Source organism: Anarrhichthys ocellatus, unplaced genomic scaffold, assembly GCF_004355925.1.
Source record: "Anarrhichthys ocellatus isolate YVR2014 unplaced genomic scaffold, GSC_Weel_1.0 scaffold2, whole genome shotgun sequence".
NCBI lineage: Eukaryota > Metazoa > Chordata > Actinopteri > Perciformes > Anarhichadidae > Anarrhichthys > Anarrhichthys ocellatus.
This window is the reverse complement of record NW_022280032.1, coordinates 16,079,461-16,104,971: the sequence shown is the minus strand read 5'-3', so window position 1 is coordinate 16,104,971 and position 25,511 is coordinate 16,079,461. Positions and strand designations below refer to the sequence as shown.

At 47.4% G+C, this 25,511-nt stretch overlaps 1 protein-coding gene across 3 annotated transcripts in view; it reads right to left on the bottom strand.

The window, feature by feature from the left end:
- The window catches only part of mob2a (MOB kinase activator 2a), a 49,823-nt gene extending 24,312 nt beyond the window's left edge, over positions 1–25,511 (bottom strand). The window contains exon 1 of one of the 3 annotated variants that reach the window (XM_031858084.1): positions 3,551–25,511. In XM_031858084.1, the coding sequence (XP_031713944.1) occupies positions 3,551–3,588 (38 nt within the window). In that variant the 5' untranslated portion in view covers positions 3,589–25,511. The remainder of the gene's footprint in view (positions 1–3,550) is intronic. The other 2 variants (XM_031858092.1, XM_031858099.1) reach the window with 2 other exon arrangements.

Below are 25,511 nucleotides of genomic sequence, written 5' to 3'. Positions count from 1 at the left end.
GTGTGTGTGTGTGTGTGTGTGTGTGTGTGTGTGTGTGTGTGTGTGTGAGAGAGACTACCACCTTCTCCGTTCAATTGGGCTTCACCAGACCACCCCCCCCTGATCCCTCTCAGTCCCGCCTGGGACAAACTCAACAAACAGGAAGTGAGGCACCAAGGCACTTCCTGTCTCCCTTTAAAATGGGCCTCTTGTTCCCAAGAGGCGGCACAGAGAAGCCATCGGCTGCTGCTGAAACAACTGCTACAACCATGTACCCTGCCACCTTCACAGCACATACAAACACCCCAGGCCTTTGTTTTGATACTGAATTCGGTCCAACGCTTTTCCTTCCACCTGACCAACCTATAACGTGAGCCAAAAACAATGAAGCCCGTCTCCACTTGCCAATTGGGCCACCGAGCAGCTGTGAGGTTTTCCATGCCTCACACAGACAACTTCCACTCTGCTACGCTGCACTAATACTTGTCTCATCAGCACTCATTACGTTTTCTAAACATGTAGCGTGTTCCCGATTTTGCAATGAATCCCTGCTTCCAAGTTATTTTTTATATATATATATATCTGAATTAAGTTGTTTCAGTGTTTCAGTAGCAAAGGAGCTGCATCCAGAGCTTCTATAATTAAGCGTGTGCATGACTGCGTGTGCGTGCGGGCTGACTGTGTGAATCTAAATGCAGAGGTGAAGTTAGTGCAAGGCCATCTCTTTCTCCATCTCCTGAGCCAGCAGGACTACGCTGAACACACACATACACACAGTCTTTGTTACGCAACTGGCCCCCATGTGTGAGGTCTGCCCTCCGCAGTGACTGGAGGGCAGGTGAAAGTAGAGAAGGACAGCCAGTCAGGTCAATACTTCCATACTGACTACACTGTATGTGCACTGAATGACAAAACAGCTTGATCGTACAGTGCAACAGCCACAGGGCATAATGCCATTCACTTCCTCCAGGCAAAGCTTTAAATAGACAATGATTTAGTTTGCTAAAGCAGCCCAACTTTCCTCAAAGACAGGCAGCAATGCGCGGAGGGGGTCTGCAGGGCCGAGGGGAACGAGTGTGGGGTTCGATGGAGGAGAGAATGGCGTCCTTGTTGAGCCTCTGTGGAGGCAGCCAGGCCTGCCAAAGATAGCCTAATGAGAGACACATGGAAAACAGTACGGCCTGCTCAGCTAATACAACACACACACACAGTGTGATGATACAGTCAGAACTATTGTTCCGCACCGCACATTATAACATTTAGCGACTGATCCACTGAGGGCAAACACACACACACACACACAAGCTCTTGTCATGTGATGGAGCCTCGAGGTGTGTATGTGCCCACTGTCCTGCAACACGTCAACAGCAACACATAATACGGGTACAGAAATATTAAACCGGAGAGGACAGTGGGATTTTCTTTTACGCCGCAATTGTGAACAATGATGGCCACAACTTAAACTTTGGACTTCATTGTCCTTTCAATTGCCAACTTCAGACTTTTTTTTTTAGGTAAACTCAGGAGAACCACAATGTGTTGTTGTTAGGGGTTAGGGTTAGGGTTAGTACATAGAGTATGATAAAAAATGAGATGTAACATGGTGTTTATTTTTTGTTCCTCCAGCGTCCAGTCTTTATGCTAAGCTAAGCTAACTGGCTGCTGACTCCAGCTTCAAACAGACGGTCTTTACAGTGGCACTGATTGAAGGCATGATTTGTTTTAAATCTAAATCTCGGCAAGAAAGCAAAAGAACATGTTTCCAAAAATGTTAAGCATTCCTTCTAAATAGGTGTTTTAAATGGTTTCTAATGGTGTGTTTACATGCATGTGATGACAAAAATGCTTAATAATCTTCTTCAGTTTTGTATGATAGTATTCATAATACATAATTCAAAATTGAATTAAACTGAGATATCATCCTATTATATTAAATCAATGAAGTTTGGTGAGGTTTATGTTGAATTCGCCTCGTATAGTATAGCACAGTAAGTCTTTGTTCCTGACTGTAATATATAAAAAAAGGCAAAGGCTGGGAAATGATGGCCGATTCCATCTTATTTTGCTTCATGTCCTCCGATGACAGACTGTTCAATCGCTCCATTTTAAACAGGATGATCAACATTACAGTTGATGCCGTTTCTACTCCACACAATGCTACTGTTGAAAGGCCAAACATTGGAGCCCAGGGGACGGAGGGCCTGCCTGGGCCGAGGTCAACGAGGACCTGCTTGGATGGGTGTGCCCCCCAAAAACACACATCAATCAAGCCTGATGACATCACCGCCAAGCCGCCCGATTGGCCGACGAAGACGCCGAGGGAGAGGAAATGCCAGAAATAGACGTGATGGCCCATTTTGTCTTAATGAGCCCACGAGGCATCAGTGCACTGTCCAGGTCCCAACCCTGCCTTGATCAGGACTGGGGGAGAAAAGAACATAAGTAGGTCTATTCCTGGCACAAGCCCCTGCCTTCACAAGGCTTCTGTGTGTGCTTCACCGAGGTCTACTGTATGCAGAACACATATGCAGCCTCGCAGATACACGGCACACTAATACACACATGAACGGCAGGCTGTTATTCATACTAAGAGTAGCCGTGAAGTGTAAACAAAGTTCTGAATCACAGCGAGGCCTAATCTAATCCAGCTGCGTGTGTGTTAAAGCTACTATTTTACCCTTGCCATCAAAACGCTCCTCGGAGAACTAGAAAGTTATATTTAGACTTTATACAGCAGTTAAGGCAGGCTCAGGCTAGCTAGCCCCACAACCACAAGAGAGGGGAACCAGTTCATTTCTGCTCCGACTGCCAGAGCGTCAAACTTAAATCCTCTACCCTCTCTCTCTCTCTGAAGCACAACAACCAGCTATACAAGTGCACGGCACAGGCTCTCACACACATGATACTTGTTCCAGGTAGGGAACCAAAGAGAAGGTCAATTCTGCTAGAAATGACCAGAAGGGAAGGTCGGTCAATGCTCTGCAAACAAACAACAAAACAGAAAAAAAATGGAAAAGCGCCTCCCTGCCCCCTTGTAAGGGAACACTGTGTCCAAACAAACAGCTGTGCACAGCCAAAAGGGCACACAGGAGGACGAGAGCAAAAGTTGCGAGTCTGAATAACTAGCTGACTTCTGGCTACATGACATTTCATTCCTAGTCTTAACCTACCCTCCTGACAAACCCTGTCACCGGCAACATCGAACATACCTCCCCTTCAAATCAGCTATAACAGGATGGCTATGTGCCATCTTATGTCCCTCTGGCCTCAACTCCCCCCTCCTCCTCCCACAAGTCAAGATACCCCGTGTGTCTGACTACAGCAGAATCTCTGCCTGCCACAGCAGCACCGTCCTCAAATGTCTCCTACAAAACCGCAGCAGCATAACAGAGAGAGAGAATGTGGAGGAGGAGGAGGGGGGGGGGGGGGGTTAGTGAAGGTCTGACAATGTAAGTGAAAGAATGCAGAAAAAGGCGAGTTTGACATAAACAATAACAATCAACAACAATAACAACAACGGTAAAGGGGAAGGAAAGGTCAATGAGGGAAAAAGAGAGATTTTGTTCACTACCGGTAGAAGAAGCAGTCGCAGCACACCAGAACCCCCATCCAGTCAGCGGTGAACCCTTCCTCCCCTTCACCTTCCCGTCTCCGCTCTTGCAAAACTCGGCTACAGGTGCAGCGGCTGCAGCATAGCACCTCTTGTAATCGAACAGCTACTGTAGCGGCATCTGGCTTCAACGCAGGACGGACGGACGGACGGACGCACGCAGGCCGATGAGGGAGTCAGCCAAGTAAATATGCAGAAATACTTCAAAAATCATTCACAAAACCAGACACACTCCTCTGAGCATGTTTCTCTTTCTCCCTCTCCTTTCCAACTACTGCAGCTGCCTGCCTGCCTCACTTTCACACTCACTCTCTCTCTCCCTTCCTCCCTCTCCCTCTCTCTCATTCGCTTGCTGGCTCCTATTTGAAAGGCGGGAAGATTAGCTTGGCAAACAGCGTCCCATAAACAAAATGCTGACTGCTGGGCAGCACAGGGTGGACTGCAGGGGACAGAGACAGAGCGAGAGAGAGAGAGAGAAACCGAGAGAGACAGAGAGAGAGAAACAGAGAGAGAGAAAGAGAGAGAGAGCGCAATCTCAATCATCTGTATACATCCTATCTCCACCCATCGCTCACACAAAACAAACACACGTGCCTTTTGCTCAATCTGAGTCGGGGTCAAAATCCCGTCAACCCTCTCTGAACAGTTAATCAGTGCAGCCAGTTGACAGCTCTCCATGCTTCTGCACATGAAGTGACACGTGGCTGCATTATAACAGCGTGGCTAATTATCAACTCTCGAGTCAACACCGAGGAGGGACTGGACACGTGAATGAAGAAACGTGCAGCACGGGATCTGCACGTATAACCGGGACTCTTCATTCACACAAATGATGCAGAGGTACGGGATGGGAGGGGCTAGCGCGGACACAAGCCTCCAGGAAGCGAGCCAATCACTGCGGAGTACTTGTGTTGTTGGTGCGGGCAAATAAGGTGAAGGACACAGGGTGAATCATGGGCCTCCTTCCATCTCTTCCCTGTGTCATTCAATGAGAGCGATCAACTTGCTTTTGCCCTCTGCTGTTCACTTGCTTCTTTACGCGTCAAAAACACACACAAACGCTTCCAAAAGCACTGCAGCAGTCAGAGGTGTGTGTGTGTGTGTGTGTGTGTGTGTGTGTGTGTGTGTGTGTGATATGCTGTAATCGAAGGCTGCAGTCAGACAGGACACAGGATTAATTAGCCGACCGCGACAAAAGGCAGCCGACACAGCGGCACACTGACGCTCGATATCAAACGGCCCAACGGCGCTCCGTCCAGAGGAAACTAAACACTACAGCCTGCCGAGAAAACGACAACAGAGGCAGAGAAGACGGCCCCCCCCCCCCTTTACAGGACGGCAGTTATGTAGCCACCACAGGGGGACGCTTTTGGCTTTTACTGTGTCGCTTCCTCATCAAAGAACTCCTGAACAGTGAGATGGATTCAACAGTAGCCAGAGCTAGCGAATATTTTCACCTAACCGCAGGACAACACAGTTTGTCCTCCCTCCGCTGCTCCACTCTGCTCCTGTTCTCGTTGAGATAAAAGATGACAAAGATGGACCGCAGAAGCTCCGCGAAGCACTTTTACATCCCATGACGTCATCCCTCCTCCTCCTCCTCCTCCTCCTCCTCCTCCTCCTCCTCCTCCTCCCTGGAGGCCTGTCACCAGGAGCTAACAGGCCTCCTCTTTCACTGTTTAATTACTTCATCTCTCTCACCTGCACACACACACACACACACACACACACACACACACACACACACACACACAGGAATACACACTTGCAACACTCGTGACACCATTGCTCACACAATGAAGGCAGGGGGGGGGGGGGGGGGATCTTGCATGAGGAACAGAGGAGGGGTGTACAGCGATAAGTGGGTTTTTGGCACTCATTTGTTCTCTTTGTGTTTCAGCACCTAACAGTCAGGATGTGGGTTTGTGTGTGTGTCAAGTACAGCAGAAGGTCATGTGCCCTGTAACAAGGCAAAGGGTGTGCCACAGGAAAAGTGAAAAGAAGTGAAACTGCCATTACATTAACTGTCACTTTCAACAATATGAGCAAGTTCTCGTGGGTCACCTTGTGTGTGTGTGTGTACTTCCTCAAACTTTTGGGCCTTATCATGAAATCCAGACCAACAATAAAAGCAAGACATCCGTCCGGATGGCAGACAGACAAAGAAAGACTTTTTTCTTATAAACTCGTGACTTGGAGAGATAACACAATGAGGAGAGAGAGGGAGACCGAATCAGTGGGCCGGGGGAGAGACCCGACTCGTGACTGGGTTTAGAAACGCCAGGATATGAATACAGGCCGTTGCAATCATGTCACGGGTAAGTGGGAGAGGGGGGGCAGCAGACACATGTAGTGCACATCATTCACACTGCTACACAAACGCATACAAAGTTGCTAGGTGATGGGACGGCAAGAAGGGGGTATTTCTGCCAAGGGGAAGGAGAGAGAAAGATAAAGAGGGAGGGAGCAGAGAGATACTTTTGCTCTTTTCCATAATGGGATTGAGGAAACAAAAGGGAGAGCCCCACACCCCCCACACCCTTAAAAGCAAGACGGACAGGTTTCTCCTGATCCTGCTCCACAGACGTGGGTGCCACAATGAGATGATAAATTATATTATCAATGTAATTTTGTTTGCAGCAACAGGGCATCATACTGTATACGTGCAGTGATTTCTTACCAGATGTAGACCTGAATACAGATCACAATAAAGAAGTAGGCTCAACTGCATAATGTAATAAAAAGTGTGCTTTAGCATTATTGAAGAGTTATCGTAGGATATAAAGGCAATAAAGACACTGTAAGCCTCCATGGAGACATCACAGGGTAAAGTGAACTGATTTATGAGCTAAGCATATCACAAAACGTGCTGTCCTCCCTCCTCCTCTTCCTCCTCTTCCTCTCCATATGGATAACGCGTTATCAAGTTACCGCTGCGAACATGACGTCCGTCTCTTACCTAGTCAGCGTATAGGACCCGTTCCGTTTAAACCTCATCCTGGACGACAGGAAGCGGATGAAGAAATCCAGAATTGACGGCGTTTCAGCTTTTAGTCGCAGCCACGAAAGAAAGAGACCCCAGCGTGTCTCTCTCTCCTCCGGACGGCGGCAGAACAAACAAAACGCGGAAACAATACGGAGTTGCTCTTTGCAGTCCTCTCTCTCTCTCTCACACTCACTCCTCCAGCACCTTTCTCTCTCTATCGTTGCTTCCCAGACCTCCTCCTCCTCCTCCTCCCCTAGTTCCCTGTCGGACTAGTTTCCGTGGGGCAGGGTTAACGACTCCTCCGACTGCAGGCGTTTCGATTCAAACAATAGGAGCTCGTATCGGTGGAGTGCGATGCAAGTTGGGAACAAATTAAAATCCCGTGATTTTACCACGGAGTCCGGTTGAGGCCGGGTGGGCTTAGTGTGCACTGCCTCGCTGACGCAAGCCACCGCGCGTTTACTACCAAAACACACCAGAAGAAACGTGGACCATTTCTTCCATTATGTCCACATCTAGATGCACTCCTGCGGCTTCATTCGGCCACATAACACCGAGCTAAAGCCACGTCTAAATACAAAGAAAGCCAGATCTTTGTGAAAAATGGTCACCGATGCGAGCCAGCTTCATTCTTCTCCCCATTCACGATAATGGGGACGCTGTCGTGTTTCAACAGCGTTTCCTCTCTGAGGAGCTACACACACTCACACACACACACACACACATATATGTGTATATTCCTCCATATGCTGAACACAAAGCAGACTCCAAACACAGCTCCGGTCAACGCCTGAAGAGTGAGACAGATTTAAGGCTAAGAATAGGACCGAGGATCCATTAATGCCATTTAAAGCCAAAGTAGTCCTTCCCAGAGCAGGCGTGTGTCTCTTTCTAATGGACAATTCGTGATGCATGATGCTGGTAAACATGCAGGAACAAAATAGAGTACATAATAGGGGGATGTGGTTTAATAAAGAAAGAAACAGTGGATTTCAGGAAATTACACTTTGGATTATTACAAATGATTGTACAGGCGGTAATTCGCCTTTAACGATGATAAAACAGGAGGTCTACCTACTAAATCTGCCACTACGAGCTCGCGACCTCACACCAGGTGCTGCAGTGAGGACAATGACCAACAACAATGGACCACAATCACTGGCTGGCTAGTGAGTAATATCCCTGCATGCTTTGCAGCATTTTCAGCATCCTCTGTGACAAACGCGGCGAGAAATGACAATAAAAAACGAGCTGCAGGAATTTTACAAAATGCTCAAACTGGCTTTGATGAGAGAGAGGTGACACTGGAATGACTTTACAATGATGGAGTGTGATGTTTAGTGCTGCAGCCAGACGTCTCAGCGCATCAGGTGTGTTTGTGTGCCCTCAGGGAAGATAGCTGGCCGCCTGATCTGTACGCCCCTGGGACTGTGTGTACACTGGATACAGCGCGGGCGAGTCAAAGCTCTTGTTTTGTCAAGTTTGGATTATATGGTAATGGCTAAAAAAAAAAAAAAGAAAGTTGGTACAGAGAAGTTGGAAAATAGAAAAGATAGATGGATGGGGAGAGTGGGAATACGTTGAGCAGAGGGCCAGACCACAAAGACTGACGAATGGAAAGACCAGATGTGTTTTTCTTACAGCCAATTGAGAAAGCATTGTGGGGGGGGGGGGCATGCAACAAGGGTCCCAAACTGGATTCAAATCCAGGATGTTTATGTAATGTGCTTAAGTACTTGCAAGAAGCCCCAAAAATTGTGTTTTTAGAACGTTTATGAAGATTTCTGGAAGTGACATGAAGACAAAAAGAAAAGAAAAAAGGAGCTATTTTCAGCTGAAAACTTCTAAACTTTAAATAACCTCCATGATAATAACGACAGAGATTAACTAAAGGACAAGTAATCTAAGAGCAAACATTCAGTTCAAAGGATCCTGAAGACTGCGTCCGCTAAAAAAATAATGAAATGTCTTATTAACCTTTGTGTGTGTGTATCTGGAGGGATTACCATACAGATTGATGAATCCAGGCAAGCGGTAAGTTTAAGAGCATTCAGGGTTATTCAGCATTGCGTCATAGAAGTGAAGTGTGTGTGTGTGTGTGTGTGTGTGTGTGTGGTTCCTCCACTCCCGCAAAAGCACTCAGGGTCGGTTTCAATGGCTCCGAGCTCGTTTATTACAAGAAGAGCAGCCTGGCACTAGAACTGCTGATCAATCGCATCACTGCTGCTCAGTCAGTCACTGCAGAGTTACACAGCAGCCACTGGAGGGGGGGAAGAGGACTATGGGAGGAAGATGATAAACAGAGGATGAGAAGAATGTGGAGGACAGAGAAGGTTTGGAGTCCAAAATAAAAAGAGGACGGTTGAAGGAAAAGCGGGTGAACACTGGAGAATGCAGAGGCACAATTAGCCGGAGCTTTATTGATGCAGTTCAACCCCCCCTCCCCTCTATTCAGTCTCAATCCATTCCTCCTTCCTGCACTTATTCATCGCCTGCACCTTTACTTCCCTTGGTTTTACTGCTCCTCTTGCAGCCCCTTCATTAAGCTAATTTGAGCTTTCTTGCTTCTTTCGCAATCCCCCATTCAAGCCTCTCTTCCACGCACCTCCCCCCCCTCTCTTGTCTTTTCTCCCCTTCGGCCCATCGAGCTCAGATCCGTCCCCACATCTTCCTGCTGCATGTTGTGCAAGAATGAGGTGAACTTTAAGTTTGTGTCCATGCATACAAATAGTGTTCAAGACGCCAGGCAACTGCACAATGCCTTCTTTTTTTTGTTTTCGTCGAAGGAGGAAGCTGCAGAATTCAACTAAAATGCTCATAACCTCGTAGTCTCTTCTCTGCCACGTTCCAAGTGACAGAGAAGCTTCCAGAGTCGCTGGCTGCTGTGCTGTAGCCCTGGCCCCTCCACAGGCTTTCCAGGAATACATTGCACAATTAAATGCCGGACCGCAGTGCACAAACACGCACGCACATGCACACACCACTCCCTGCTGTAATGCCAAAAAAAGATGAATCTTACGAAACAGCAAACATGTGTGTGTATTACGCAATTTAATGCACATAGGGTCTTTGCTGCCAAGCACCAAGAACGTACTGTTTCTGTCACCAACACACCCTAAATATGTCTCAGCCCACACAAATAAACACACACACTGAGCACAGTTCGAGGTATATGTGAGCTGGGGCCACGCCAAGCGCTGCAGTATGAAAGGGCCTGTGTGTACAGCAGGCCGGGCGACGCCAGGAGTCTGTCTGTCACACACAGCCGGGCCCACAATGAGGGGACACCACCAGTAACTCACCTTTACCTCAGTGGGCCTGTCTGTCTGTCTGTCCATTAGTCCACTGGTCTCTGTCTGACCATCAAAATGACAGTGATGTTGATATTGTCTCAAGTGTCTCCTGGATGTTACGTTTGGGTGTTTCCGGGCTCTGCGCTGAATCAGTATTATCTTTCTATATCTGGACAGCTTTGGTTTCTGTTCAAATTCAGGGAAATTAAATGCAACGTTATCCACGCACTGATCATTGCTTTGGTGTAAAGCTCAGCAATAGCGTTGGAAAAAAACAATCTAAATTCAAAAAAAGGAAGGAAAATGATGAAGACACTATGGTCACGCTGAAACCATTAGTCGATATTGGTCTGTAGGTTCGGGGCCGTTGATCAGACAGCCAGTGACATTTCTCATCATTTTAACAAGCGAACAATTAATTGACAATGAAAATAATCCTGATATTCTTTAGCAGAATTTGCGTTTATGGAGCCTGAAGGGAAAAACTAAAAGAAAGTGGCTATTTTCTTCACCGATTGAACCTCAATGTAATTACGACGACTTTCAGTTCAGCAAAATAAATTAAATGGTTCAGTATTTACCAACTAGAATGTTATTCCTGACCGTGTGGAGAAGACACCGTTTAAAAATACTAAAAATGCCTTTTTTTCTTGAGTAACTTGCATAATGAATCAAATATGAATCACCTAAAAATGGAAAATCATTCATTGTGTGGTCGCCAGTCTGCATATCCATCCTGTGACCGGGGAGCGATGAGGGACACTGCTCAGTGAAGCGCTGATATGGAGAACCGCTGAGGACGGCGGGACAATGACGCCACCTACTGTCCTACCAGAAATAAGCATCTCCACGTTCTCCTTCTCTCTCTGGGCCTGAGGAGCAGTGAGGAGAGAGAGGCAGCAGGCAGAGGTGCAGGCGTTCACTGATGTCCTGTTGACTGGTATGCCGTCCGGTATTGCTGGCATGTGAATAAAGGCTTTGCACCTGAGATGGGAGGCAGCAGGTGAGGATAGAAGATTTAAAAAAATGATCTAAAAAGACGAAGGAAGGAAGGAAGGAAGGAGGAAGGCAACGCTGATGCCTCAGGGACGTCTGGTATTGCTGGTATGTGAAAGACGTTTTAGGGCATTTAATGAACGGAGGGAGACGAGGAGGAAGAAGGCCTGCAAGGAAGCCATGAGGGCGAGTTGTTGAGCAGCCATGTTGGATCCTTTGTGGAGAAACGCATTTAAAAGCTTCTGGGCTTTTTACCGTCAGTGAAGAAAAGTAAATCTCGGATCTTCTTTCGCATTGAATGTGTGTGAATGTGTGCAACCGCTAATGAATCATGATTTGAACATCTACACTACCCCCTTAACTTCACATGAAAACATAAAGAAAAAGGTATTAAAATAAAAAAATGAATAAAAGGAGTGTGCCTCAGCACAGAGAAGAACGGCACTACTGATCTCTGTGTCGGTCTCTAGCTGGTGCTGGACTGGTATTGCTGGTTTCATGCTGCAGCCGCTTGATACAGTCATGCGATAGTGGACTGGAAAGAGTCGACAGAGCCCGGTGCACACAGAGAAGGCCTGTAAGCCATGATTACGCAACAGCCAGATCTGATTTCATGCTCATTGGATCTCTCTCTCGTTCTTCCCCTTCTCTCTCCACTTGTATCGACATTTCTCTTCATGCCACCACCAACTGTCTGCTACATATTGTCCTTTTTGATTATTATACACACACACCCCTGCACACTGGACAGTCATGTGAACTGGACATGTGCTGCCCTCTTGTGGTAAAAGACGACACTACATCAAAATCCTGTTTAAAGCAAATGATCAGTTCTCTCTGCTGGTCAAACCAGATGAGATGAGGAGAGCCTGCATGATATCAGGGCAGCCAGCGTTATTAACCAACCACAGGAGAGAACATTTAGAGAAATAAAACACAGGTCCTCGTTGTGATGCTTTCCTGTTACAGTCAATCACAAGGTTCAACAGCACATCAGGCCATTTCAATGACTTTCAAGGTCATTTTATTTCCATTTTGTTTATTCGTCTCCATTAGCTTCCTCTAAATGGAGGCCATCTTTACTGACATCACAGAGGCCTGATTGTTTTACTCATCATTACTATTGTGGCTAAATCGATGCAGATCTCCGTCAGAGGTTCATGGGTTGAGGGGTATTCATAGATTAAGTGACATTAAAGTAGTTTTTATCATTTTCCTGAAGAAGTAGTTTGGTGGATCTTTATTCATTTTCAGAAATCTTAGATGTTTATTTTCCTTCATGGATTTTTGAGGCCGGTGGGAACACGGTATCAGAATAGTGACAATCAGCGAATCACGCTGGAATGTACGCAGACAGATTGCACGAGTCAGTAATCGATTTAGTAGAGATCTTTTATTACTTATCTTAACAAAACTCAACATCATTTCCCCAGGTGGTCTCATTTAACCCCTTTAATGCAGCTAAGCTACAGAAAAAAAACTAAGATACAGAACCTTGGAATCTCAAAACTACAACAATGTGCCGATTTATATTTTCAAAAAAGCTTTACTGTGACTACAACATCCTAAAAAAGTGGGTTCTGCACTCGGCAGTCTTTTCCCCAAATGAATGATGCAGGTAAAACCACACACCTTTTACGTATATCATTTTCTAAACTACTTGTTAAGCAGTGATAATGTGACCCGTCCTGATCTGCATCAGCAGGAGGCTGTGAATCACTTATATCCATATGCAAAAGATAGGAAAATGTGAACTGACATTCCTTCAAATGTATTAAAATCTCCAGACTTGTCACACAAAGCGTGCTTTGAGCACGCGGAGCATCTCCCAACAGCTCTGGTGCTCGAGGAGGTCTTGCCAGGTAGCTTATGCCCACACTGTGTTTTTTTTAAGTTTCTGGAACGGAAACTGGAAATCTACCGATATGTTTTGTGCATTCCCTATTTTGTATCATTCTTGTCGATAACTGCAAACCACAGCAGCACATGGCATGACATCACATCAAATTTCCCAGAGGCCTCTTCACTAACACTGTCGAATTAACGAATATAAAACACGGCACAAAGGCTAATTACCAGAATTCAGGCAGGCGGTGCAGCTGCACACAGAGCCAGAGCAGTTATCGCGGGCGGAGCACGGGACACGTCAATAGCGAGACAGAGGAGACCGAAAGTGAGAGTAAAGACACGTGCGGTTAGAGACGGAGCTCACGTTGCCTCTTTCTGAAACGCAGAGCAGAGTGACAGACGCCCAGCTGGAGCCCGCATGAGGAAGCCAGCGCTTCCTGTGTTTGTGCATCTCACCGTTTGCTTTTCAGAGCAACGAGTGACGAAGACTTCCTACGAGCTCATGATCCCGACTCCCCTGGCCTGTCGGAGAGGCAGAACAATGAGGAGGAAAGGAGAGCGTGTTACAGCACAGGGGTGAGGGCCGAGAAGGAGACGAAGGGGACAACACACACACACACATACACACACAAGCCAAACATGAGGCCATATGCAAACAGAGGCACGGATACAGGTGGACACGAGGACACACACACCCGGGCCAAACAAGCAAACATGGAGCGAGTCGAGCACAGAAAACTGTAATAACAGCAAGTACAACATAAGAAACGGGGAAGCACAGAAACCAAATGAAGAGTCCTTGTGACCTCCACAGTGTCAGCTTCCTTGCACCAAACGTCACACACACACACACACACACACACACACACACACACACGTCTTCAAATGAAAGAGTCCCCACTACCTCTCGCAGAGGTTACAACGCAATCCCCGGGGATCATGAGAAAATGTACCATCTGTGTGCACTGTATTTCTGCCCCCTCCCCTCCGGCCCTGAGAGAAACACAAAGTCAACAGAGCGGACCAAAAAAAAAACAACCCCTGACCTACTGTTCCTCTGTGAGAGGAACCGGATGTGGGGAATGCATCTCGGTTGTTCTCATTGTCTCTCGCTCGCGCGCGAAACAAAACGTGCAAACCGACGCTTCATCCAAAAGGTTGCGGACAGAATAGCTTACAGAGCGGATATCCAGCACACCAGTTTGTGCACATATAGCCTCATCCAGAGCCATACATAGACCCACACGCACGCACGCACGCACGCACACGCACACACACACACACACACACACACTTGACAAATCCTGGCTTTTGAAGTGGAGTCACGAAGGTCATAATGACTGTGTGTCGAGTGTGTTAGAAGAGACATGATGATTAAAGGGGCTTTGAGACAGCCCTTCTTCCTACCTGTGGCTTCTCAAAAAGCCGGACATAAGCAGCACAGCTCTGCAGAGGCAACATGAGATGGACCCCAGGAAGTAGAGAAGGGCAGAGTAGCAGAGCAGAGGAGGGGCCAGGAAGAAGATGAAGAGAAACGGTATGCGACAGACAGGAGGTCAGGAGTCACCGTTCGCTTCACAGAATCTTCTCCCTCCATCGCTCTTCATGTAGGCTAATCTCTTCCATCTCACCTCCCCGAGCTGGCCCGCTCACTTAGCCTCATTTAACCAGCTAACGGCTGGTAATAAATCAGCAGCACACTCCTCTAGTAGCCCGCTCTGCTCCGCACGCTCCCCCCTGATGTATGACTCAGTCCACTCGAGCTTCCAGTGCAAGGCAGCTACTGTGGGTAGAGCACCCCAGTTGGGAGTACGGGTCAGACAGCAGGCAGAAGACAGGAAGGGGAATATTAAATGTTGGATATAACGATGAAACTGGAAAGGAAGGACTCACCATTTTCTTGGAGTTTAGATGAATTTTGTCTTTGACAACCAAAAACCAAAAACTAGGGGCCAGAGTATCATTTAAAGAGTTTTAATAATAATGCCGATACAGTTCGAGTTTCAATACCAATGTTAAAAAAGTTAAAGTTTCCCATTTAGATCTAAATAAAAAGTATACAAGCCTATGAATCTGACAAAACATTCAGTGTTTCACAATTTGACAGCTTTATATACTTAATGCTACTGATACAGATACAGTCGGCCTCTCACGACAATATGTTTCAGTGAAGCTCTCGTGTCGACAGACTGAGTTGGACTTGATGGTGAGAAGAGGTCCTTCCTCCCTTCCCCTGGCTTCCTGGATTAAACTGCTGGCTTTGCTGCCACGCCTTCGCTCCTCATAAACACCCCGCGGTTACAGCTACTCTTAAGAGCTGCTAGCTTTTTAACGCAGCTCTTAATGCTACCAGGCTGTTGGCTCAGTGGTAGCGTTTGTCACAAGCCACCCAGTCCAGAGGCCACCGGTGATTAAAAAAGGCCTTTTTTTTTTTTTTTTTTTTTTTTTAAGAAAAGGTCACATTTAGCAGGTTTCTATGGCTGGAAGCACACTCCAGAGAAGAAAAGGCCAGTGTTGTGACACCAGGCCACACAGCTGTGTATGCCAGGTCTTCACTGTGTTTTAATGAAGTACGGTGTGTGTGTGTGTGTGACGGTACACGGACAGAGCATGTTCCCCAGTCAATCACACGTATCCGTGTTTACACACACTTCCTAAAGGGAGTATCAGAAGCCTTATAGGGATCAACTCCTCTGTTGTGCGTCTTGTGTTCAGCACTGAGCTGCTGTCTGCCTCGCTTGTGGGAGGCCCAGTCAGCAGCTCCCATACAATGACCCTAACCCAGCAGCAGATATCAGATGACCCCGAACACCAGCTCCCTCTTTGCTCTCATTCCAACGAAAGCTCTTCCCTCAAAAACATCTCGCTCCTCACCCACATCCCTCCTTTTTTTTTTAGACAAACTCGCACGTTCATCTTTAGCAGGCTTCAGCGAGCTGTCAGCAAGGTGGCCCGTGTTAAGATCTGCAGATGTAGAGATGCTAATGTTGCATCTTAAAAGCAGAGAAAGACACAGCTGCTGCTGTTTTAACATTTGGACTGTTGAGCGGACAAAACGAGACATTTTAAGCCGTCTCCGTGGGCTCGGTACCGAGTACCATCAGCTGGGTGTGGATTTGGGTGACTTGCCTCAAATCGCAGTGTGTGTGTGTCCTTCCTTTACGATCCTCCCACATCAGAGCTACACCCTGCTCCCCCTCCCTGTATCTCTGTTCACATGCTGTCTGTCACGGTGGCAGGAAGTTGAGGAGACGTACCGGCCACATGGGCAGATCAGAGCCATACGGCCGACACATATGAAACATATGGCTGCTGGTCTCACGGCCTATCGGCTATTAAGCCTCCTCCATCGCCGTCTCCCTCTAATCTTACTGGCTGCATTGCCGCGGTTTAATTTCCCTCACCTCACCTGCATCTACATGTGCGACGTGAGCGTTGACAAACATATGCATGTACAGATATACACACACACGCAGGAAACACTTTTTGTGTTGTATGGGTTGCTGCACTTTGGTCTCTTAATCTCTTGTTTGAACCTGCCCTACACACCTCACCCCGCCCTGCTCATGTGTTACAGCGATGAGTAACAGCTGGTACCTTTTAGTTCTCTGTTTCGTCCTTGGCAGGTAAAGCATAGAGATAGTGTCAAGTTTTTCTATTTCGCTTTTGTTTTAGTTTGTTTCCTGGCACGAGATTATTCTTTGGAACTGCTGCAAAAGATATTATTAGAAACTATCATGAGCTCTATTCCAGTTCCTTCCAGTTAGTGAAGCAAAGACAACGCTTTGAATGAGGTCGAAACCATCCAAGACATCATTTCTACTTCCTGTCTAAAGCTGCAACACAGGAAGTTCACAATTGAAAAAAGGTCAAGAGCAGCGCCCTCACTTTGAGTACAGTAGGATGTCTTCATATTCACATCTATGGTGTTCAGTATGAGGCTTCACATCATTATCCACACTTGACAATCTTCTCCTCTCTTCTTCCCGTGCTTTTTTTCCTCCCGGGCGCTCTCAGCGGGGGCTCCGGTGCAACAACTGTAATCCCCTTTAGAGAGGGTATCCACAGCACAGGGCTGATCCATACACATGCACACCAACACTAACGTGCTTATGCACAAAAAAAATGCAAGATTGTACGCCCGTGACAGCCAGCGGGGGGAATGGGTGGGTTGTTGATTAAAGGGGATAAAGAAAATAGCCGGGAAAGAAGAAAGTTGAGGAGGAGCAGAGCCCCGAGTACCGAGATGAACTTGGCTCCCCGAGGCGCTTGTGCTCTTAAAGTATGTGTGTGTATACTTGGCTCGCCTTGCCTGATGCAACGCAGAGATCTCTAATCCAATTACAGGTCAGACCAGCCTAGCGGCCTAGCCTCAGCCACCAAGGACAAACCCAGCTAGCTTACACAGACGCTGGCGGCCCACCGGCTCTGCACAGATTTAGCAGCTCACTGCTCAGCCGAAGCCTCGCCCAAGGGTGCCGACCACATCCTAGTGAAAAATAAATAAAACAGAATTAAATGCTTCCTCCTCCAAGACAAATGAGGTCTCTTATCTCACTGGTTGAACGGGGAAACACTGGTCTGCTGGGCGACCGCTCAAAATCTTGGTTTTAAAGTTTTCCGGAATCAAACCAATGAATAAAAGGACTCCAATGCATTTTTATACGTCTCTCCTTCTGTTGGTGTTCCCTCCCTCCCTCTCTAACCTGCACACGGCTCCAAACTCCATTCCTCTCTCTGCTGTTAAATCTCCCTCTCTGTCCTGCACTGCAGACCTCTGCTGTTTCTAATCTAGCTCTCTGACCCACGTCGCCTCTTCGCATTTATCTCCATATCTCACCCATCGCCTCGTGCCACTATCGTTTCCCTCCTTCCATCGCTCTTCTACCCGCACTTTCTGTATCCTCCTGCTGCTCTCTGCCTTATCAGCTGCCCCCACCCCCCCCGTTCTTTCTCTCTGGTGTTTTCATTTTGCACCCCTCCGTTACCCCATCTCTCTCTACATATCACATCCCGACTCAGTCAGGGAGGTTATGTTGTTGGTTCCTGAAGAAATAATTAAGCTTTTATGAGAACAAGCAGATTTGCTGATTCCCAAAACTGAGGACGATGGGTAGGTTAGACACCACGTTGCGTCTCTGTGGGATGAGGCTGGTTTACCGATAAGGATCATACGTGTACCTGCTGATACTACCACCCCATTTACATCATAACATTCAGAAGCTGCCCTCTTATCATGAAATCTGATGACACAGAGATCTCACACTCTTCCGATTGCTTGGGAAAAGTGAGTGTTAATTAATTGATTATCTACCCAAAGAAGAAAAGTAGCGTTAAATGTAATTTATAGCCGGAACTGAATCTGAACGATTGCAACCAGTCCTGAAATAAATGCAACCAGCTGTACTGCAGCGTGTCCCTTGTGGGTGGATGGCAACAACAGCAACCCTCCTGCTGCAGGGGGTTCAACTTTTTATAGCTGATCTTAAGACAGCTCTAGCTGGCAGCGCTCCATGACTAAGATCCTCTCTGACAGAACAGTAGCTGCTCCCAGGCCTGTGGCAGCCAGTCCTGCTGCTGGAGGAAACAGCGAAGTCCAGTTCTCACCAATAAGAGCTAGATGTGGAGTGAGAGCGGGACAAAGTAGCTGATTAGTCACGACTGGTCCTGCCCTCTGTTTTTTCCCCCCCCCCCCCACCCACCCCCCCGTCTGTCTGTCCAGTTGATGGCGGTGCCAGTTGTTTGCGCTGGGCAGGGCTGCCCAGAGCGTTATGACAGAGTAAACAGTCGCAGCATGGTGTCACTCTCCTGCCAAGTGAAATACAGGAAGCACACAGACAACAGTGTGACCTAAATGAGCCGAACAATCTTCAAAGTGAAAGAGAATCACGAACAAAATCTGCAGATCAACCATCTTTGTTCAAGCTTGTGAACAGGTCAGGACTTATTGGAGTGGGCGGAGAAGCTTCACAAGCACAGCCAGCAGGCAGGTATTGAGTTGGGTTGCATTCGCAGCTTCTCGATCCATCACAGTATGGAAGTTTGCACCACTACTCACGCAGCGTGTACCGCCCTCACCGGCTTTTGAAACCTCGTCTTCGCTCAAACACACTGGCGAAAAAAAGGGGGCAAAAACAAGCGCAGCGTTTCCGCCTCAAGTGCTCGACGCAGCCATGCTCGCATTAGGATTCTTCAATTATCCACTTGTGCATATTCAGTGAAAGGCATTGCCGAGTCATTCTGGTATCGCATTCATTTCTGGGCCTCTCCCGTGTCTTTGCCTCGGGGGGGAAAGCGAAGGGAAGACAAGGAAGCAGCGCGGCGTCTCAAGAGACAAACCAGAGACAGTACAGCCGTATTTACTCAGGGGTGTGTTTGTAAGTATGCGCGTGTGTGTGTGTGTTCTTGTATCCAGGCTATTTGCCGCCTCAAAAAGGCATTCAATAGAGCCTTTATTTCTCCCTCAGTGATGCACGTCGATGTCCTAAAAACCCTCCACGATACAGCACTGTGTCTTCAGGCCTGGAGATGGCTCACTTCAAAAGTATTCAGACCTGTTCTCCAGACACCAGCTAGTTGAAAAGCGCACTGCAACATGACGGTGCAATATTTGATACGTTATAACCAACTCACATCAGTTGTACGTCAGTTAAGGGGAGCAAGCAGTAGTTCTTTCTGTACTGACTGCACTTCTCTCCAGTCGTGGCCGTCACTAGATCAACCACTTGCTCGAGGTGTCACCGTCCTGTGAAACCCGAAGTCATCGAACACCTCAGCACCACGACAGCTGAGCTTTAACGGTGCGACGAGGACCCCGCAGCTCACTTCGTTTGCTACTGGGGAAGAGGAGGACTCTGCTACCGTTGCCCCAAAATAACGACACAGACTTCATGAGAAGCAAACACCTCCAAATGTCTAAAGAAAAGGAGGCCGATGTCAGAGATGAGAGCTGAGGACTTGTTTGTTCAGACTCTGCACTGCCTTCCACCGTTTTCCTTCCTTCCTTCCCAGAACCGCACAATACAGCTTTTACAAAATATTACTCTGTATATAGACTATCCTCCTCCTACATGTCTCAGCTCCGAATACACATCACACCCATGCTAGCTTTTGTTGTTTAACATTTCCCGTAGAGGGCTGAGGCTGCCCTGGGCCTGCGCAGCGCTGCCTTCGCTCTCTGCGGCTCAACAGTCCAGCTCAGGCAGCAGTCAAGCACGCAACCGTCTCTGCACATCAGCGTCCCGCGAGAGAAAAAAAGAGAAAAGAGAGAAACAAACAGAGCCGGGGAGTGAACGACAGAGTGACTTGGAGGGTTGAAAGTGACTAAGATGCCTTTTCTGGGGAGCAAACAAACCAACTAGCCTTCCCGTCATTCAGCCAATCCCTCAGCACGGCAGCACATCATGGCAGGACAGCCCGAAGCATGCGGCTGGGCCCAAGGCACACAAACCAATGAGGAGAGAAACATCAAACACCGATTCGAACATCTGTATTTTTGCCGTTGAACCAACACGTATGGCAATGTTTGAGGTGCAATATTTCGTGGCGTTTCCAATATTTTCTCCCCCTTGTAAGCAAATGGAGGTGGACGTAGTATTATTTGAGTCAACACATATCTGACGGCCTGACGTACAGTAGTAGTTATTGCAGGACTGAGAAATTGGATTGCATTTAACAGGGGCTGATATTTTCCTGACCATTGAGCGATACTCTAATGAAACAGAAACGCTCGGGCCTAATCAACCGCACAACAGCTCAACTCCGGTATCGACACGTGAAACTTAAAACTGTGTATGAATAAGTTGATGCACCTAACGCCATCAGTCAAAGGAAGTCAAAACAACTGATGTGAAACATGGGTGTCATTTCTCTCAGGGTTGGGTGCTGTGGGCAGCCAGTGTGTGTTGAGGAACTGGGCTACCTGCCACCCACAACACGAGTCCAATTTGTAAAACAACAATGTCACTAAAGGTTTGGCTGGCTTACGTGGTCTTAAAAAGTCTTGGCCTGGGCCGCCTTTGGTGTGTGTATTCGTAAAGCAACTTTAGTGCCAGACGCAATAAATTGATTCTTAACAGAACGGGGTCCTGACTGCGGGATCTGACACACGGATGGAAGATGTCTTCACTGTAACAGTAACAAGCAGGGGCACACTCAGACCTTCTGCTAAGCCGACTACTACACTGCCCTCAGGTCAGCCCTAATAACAGAACAGTGTGTACCAGAGAAACACGATGGATTGTGAAGCTAGAAATAAATACAGCAAAGTCAGACTCCATCCCCGTCTAGACCACGCAACGCGGTGACAGCGTCGGTTAGTTGCTATTCTCGAGCAGGTGACTGCCTCGAGATGATGTCTGCTCATCTGCCACGGCGCATTATCAGCAGCGGAAACAGACACCTGGGCTCCGTGTGCAACAGCGTGTGCAGAGTCAGACGTCTGTGTGTGTGTGTGTGTGTGTGTGTGTGTGTGTGTGTGTGGTGGAGATGGAAATAAGGCAGTAGGGAACATCTACATATACACGCAGAGCAAGTCGGAAGCATGAAAGAAATATTTCTCAAAACATGCAGCCTCAGAATGAAACTAAAACCACCACCACACAAAACGCTTGCACAGAGTTTCTCATGCTTGGGTTGAGCACCGTGTATAGAGGTACATCTTTAGAAAAGGTTTTTAAGAATTAGTTTGAATAACTTCTGTTCTATAGGTGGAGCCGCTGTACATCCTGACAGATATGGAGTGGCAAAGTGTTTTCCTCCACTGTAATATATATATTTTATATGCTTATGTTTACATATTCAACACACTTTGTTGCTGCGATGCGATAAGGAACACCATCCTGTACTATTCTGCTGTAAACAGCTACTCTAAGACACCAAACCACAGTTCTTTCTTAGGTGTGAGCCACAGTGAACGAGACAGACGTCGTCTGCTGAAGAGGAAGTTCAGTCTTGAAGTGGTTCTTGTAAATTCCACTTCTCTTTCTGCCACAACACCAATCACTGATGTCGTTTATCTCATTTGCTCTCGTTATCAACTGCAGCAGTGCCTGGTTCAAAGGCATCTGGACATTTTCCAGAGCAAACCTCATAGTTCTTAAAGTTGTTTGGATTTCTTATTTCGGGGGGAAAGATGAACACTTTCTCAAACATATCAGTGTTGCATCAGCCTAACTTACAAAACTACTAATCTGATATACAGTTGATATTATTTTTGATCTTGCAGAAAAACATGTTCAAATCAAGCGTTGGCTTCTCAAATACGAGAACCCAATGATAATTATGCCACAAAATGAGAGGATACAACAAGCGAGTGACTCTTTCGCACTATTACTCGCATTAATCCCATCGTGCAGGATAATGATGCCCATGCACCATTAAGTCACAGGTGATGCAGAGCGAGCTACAGTAAGCGTAGCCTACATTAAATCCCGTCTCGTGCTCCGGTCAGGCGGCCTAAAGTGGCGCTCCACTTAGCTGCTGTAGTTTCCATTCTCTCGCTCTGCGTTCAGCATTACCAATCCATCACTCAAGAGCGAGGGGATTAAACATCTGTCGAAGCCCGTCCATTCCACCCGGCAGGAAAGAGAGACATTTAGGCGTCACGCATCTCTCCAGTGATTTAACGTCCTGTCCCGACTCTGAATCGGGACGGATGAGGTCATTCGGCTCTGAAATAATGCACCAAAATAAATGCACTGAATTTAGCTCGCAGACAACATTGTTGCTTATATTTTAATGCAAGCACATGAATGACACACACCGTTGTTAAGCCTCCCGCAGAGGCCACAGGGGGAACAATGTCATTAGTAGGCCGTCATCTGCTAGAGACCTCAATTTGATTCCCTGTGGAGCTTCATCCTTCCCATCAACTACACCACCCCTCCCCCCTACCTGCTAATTTCCTCCCTAATCAACCATTCCATCAAAAGCATTCAGATCTCCTTCCTCCATGGGTCACAAACCTGCCGTCTCCCATTCCTCCATCCCTTTAGATCGCCCTGCCTTTCCCCTCATCAGTCTCTGCCATTACATTCATCACGCTTTTTTCCTTCTGTTCTCTCCTCCACATTTCTCCCCAAATCAGCTACTTTCACAACCATCTCTCTTTCTTCCATCCTCCTCTCCCTCCCCTCCCCATCGGTACTGGCTGTGGCGTCCTTCTCCCCGGGTCTAAAATTCAGAATGATTACACGCTTGTTTAACTCATTCATGGACTCCACTCCGTCAGTGACGCACACGCCCGCTCGCTTCAGTTGCATTCAGCTCACATACACACCTCGCCCGCATCGATACAGTCGACAATGTGCAGGTTTCAAATGAAGGTAAACACAAATTAGACCTGGTCAGAGGGGGAAAAGGTAATACAGAAATAGACAGCTGACACTGACGCCACATTGTAGATACCATACTTAATTTGTCATGAATAAAAGAAATTATAGTTTTTCTGAGTGATGACACAATGACTCATTTAAAAAGGTGTCACTCCACAAAGATTGAGTGTCAGTGTGATTTAATATCAACTACATTTAGTGAAAATCCCCAATAATCCTGATTGTTTGCAAACACAGGAAGACATCTGCCTTCTTGTTTACACTCTTCTACCACCAAGACGTAACTGGGTGTTGCTTTTGAATTCCTGAAAGATCACTCAGCAAACCAGTTTAATCCGACCGCACCAAGTGTTTGGGCAAATAATATAATTATTTCATGGGAGTGACGGGGGGGGAGGTTAAGACCTATAAATCACATATACAACGGAGAGAACTGTTGCAACAAGTCGACGCAAGAACCGGCTACCAACACCAGGAAAACTAGAGTCAGGAGCTTTCAGAGAGAACCAATTATGTTTGGTTTCAACTGCACAATGCTATATTATGTTTGAAATAGGCCATGCATACAAATACCAAAAACACATGATCATTTTTGTCAGGGTCATCCAAATTTACAATCTACCAAGATTGGATGAAACAGAGACTGTTTGGTAAAAATGGTGGAAAAGACAAGATAGATACATGCAAACCAAGCAGTTCCAGGAGCAGTATTTTAGCTCATATGCCGCACACGCCGGTACTCTGGTTGGGGGTATAGAGGGGCAGCATTGTTATCTCTAAGCCAAAATGTTATGATGTGAAAAAACCACCCATGATAACATGCTTCCACCCTTCCTCAGCCCCAATCTACTGGCGAAGTGCTGCTGCCTGCCAGCCACACTGATACCAGTCAGCAAAGAGGAAACTCTCACAGCGACACACCTTACTGTGCAAGTCCAGACAACCTGGTGACTTTAAGTTTGCATAGCAAATACATAAGTACATGCAAGACTGGTCACTTACACCGATGTCACAGGTTGGATACAGTGACCACAGCCTTGGTGTTTGGCTGTATAGCAGGTGTAACACTGAGGCAGGTGTCTCTCATTCAGTAGCGCTTGCAGCTCTCACCCAAACCCATGACTCCAGCTGTATTAAGCAAACAGTAAGTGACAAACTGCACCATCAAGGTTAAATAAATACACTCCACCTTAATGACAACTCTATATTGTGTTTCAGTGAAATTACTCGCTGCCATGAAGCAACGTCTCCATAATGTTCATTCATCCCTCTCCAAGGTTCCCATCTCACAAGTATAAAAGCTGTATCCTCCACCAATGAGCTCGTTGTCACCAAAACCTCTGTTGCGTCCCAAAAGGTACCGTGAAGTCAGCATGCCTGATGACGGGCAGGTCTCGTGAAAGCGGCCAGCGCACCTTGCACAGGAAATAAACCTAAAACCGCCGCGTTAGCAAGACTGACAGGTTGCTAACGTTAGCCCCATTTGCTGTGTTAATCATTCCTATAAATAGACTCCCTGTGCAGCAATACAGAAATATTCTCATAACCTAATCTGGGCACTGCCACCGTTGGCTGGGTGTCTGCGGGCCGCAGAGATGATACCAAAATACCGCCTGGCCCTGGGTAACAGTCCGGCTGGTTTACCGCTGCAGGATGAGACCGTTACCAGCTTTGCTATCGAGCTAGCATCGCAGAGCTACACTAAGCTAGGCAACATGCTACCCGCTTGTGGCTGTGCGAATGCGTTTGAGTGGGAATTTAACAGCATTCAGTACGACAATGCACCTGTCTACTGCGGACTCCGGTGGTGACTGCTACCGTGCAGTACGTTTGCAGTCGGCAGTAGAAAGACTACGCAGTTGACCTGACAGAGGAGAGTAAGCTGGCTAGGCACGTTAGCGGTCTGTACTCACCCCATTAACCAATCCATGGCGCTGTTTGTGGCTAGCTTAGCTAACGTTAGCTAGCAGGGGATGAATCCACCAGGTGCTGGAGGCGACCCCCTAGTTTATCCAGCCACCACCCTCGCTGCCCTGGCCCGCGAGTCCGGTCGCCCTCCCCGGGGCTCGTGTCTCTCTCCCGGCTGCTGGATCCTGGTCGGTCAAACGCAAACGCCGCTTCAACTTTGAGCGATTGTCCTTGTTTTGATCCTCAGCTGGCTCGGATCATGGAGCGGCAGTGACACAGTCAGATCAGTCGGTTAGCTGGTAGCGGGAGCGCCGCACTGAGTGACTTTGAGCAGGAAGCGGAGGAGAGCAGGACAGCGGTTCGGGGTCTGCCTGGAGTCGCGGGTGTCCGGTGTGCAGTGGCGCCGAGAGCTTGGCCGTTGGGGATGCCGCTGGTCAAATCGGTAACCTCTGTCATGAAGCCTTGTATGGCTACCGTGCTATAGCTGACAGCCCGGACCTCCACTGGAGCTGCTGCTTTCTGAGCGGAGTCTAAATCGGAGTCCGGAAGTAAACACA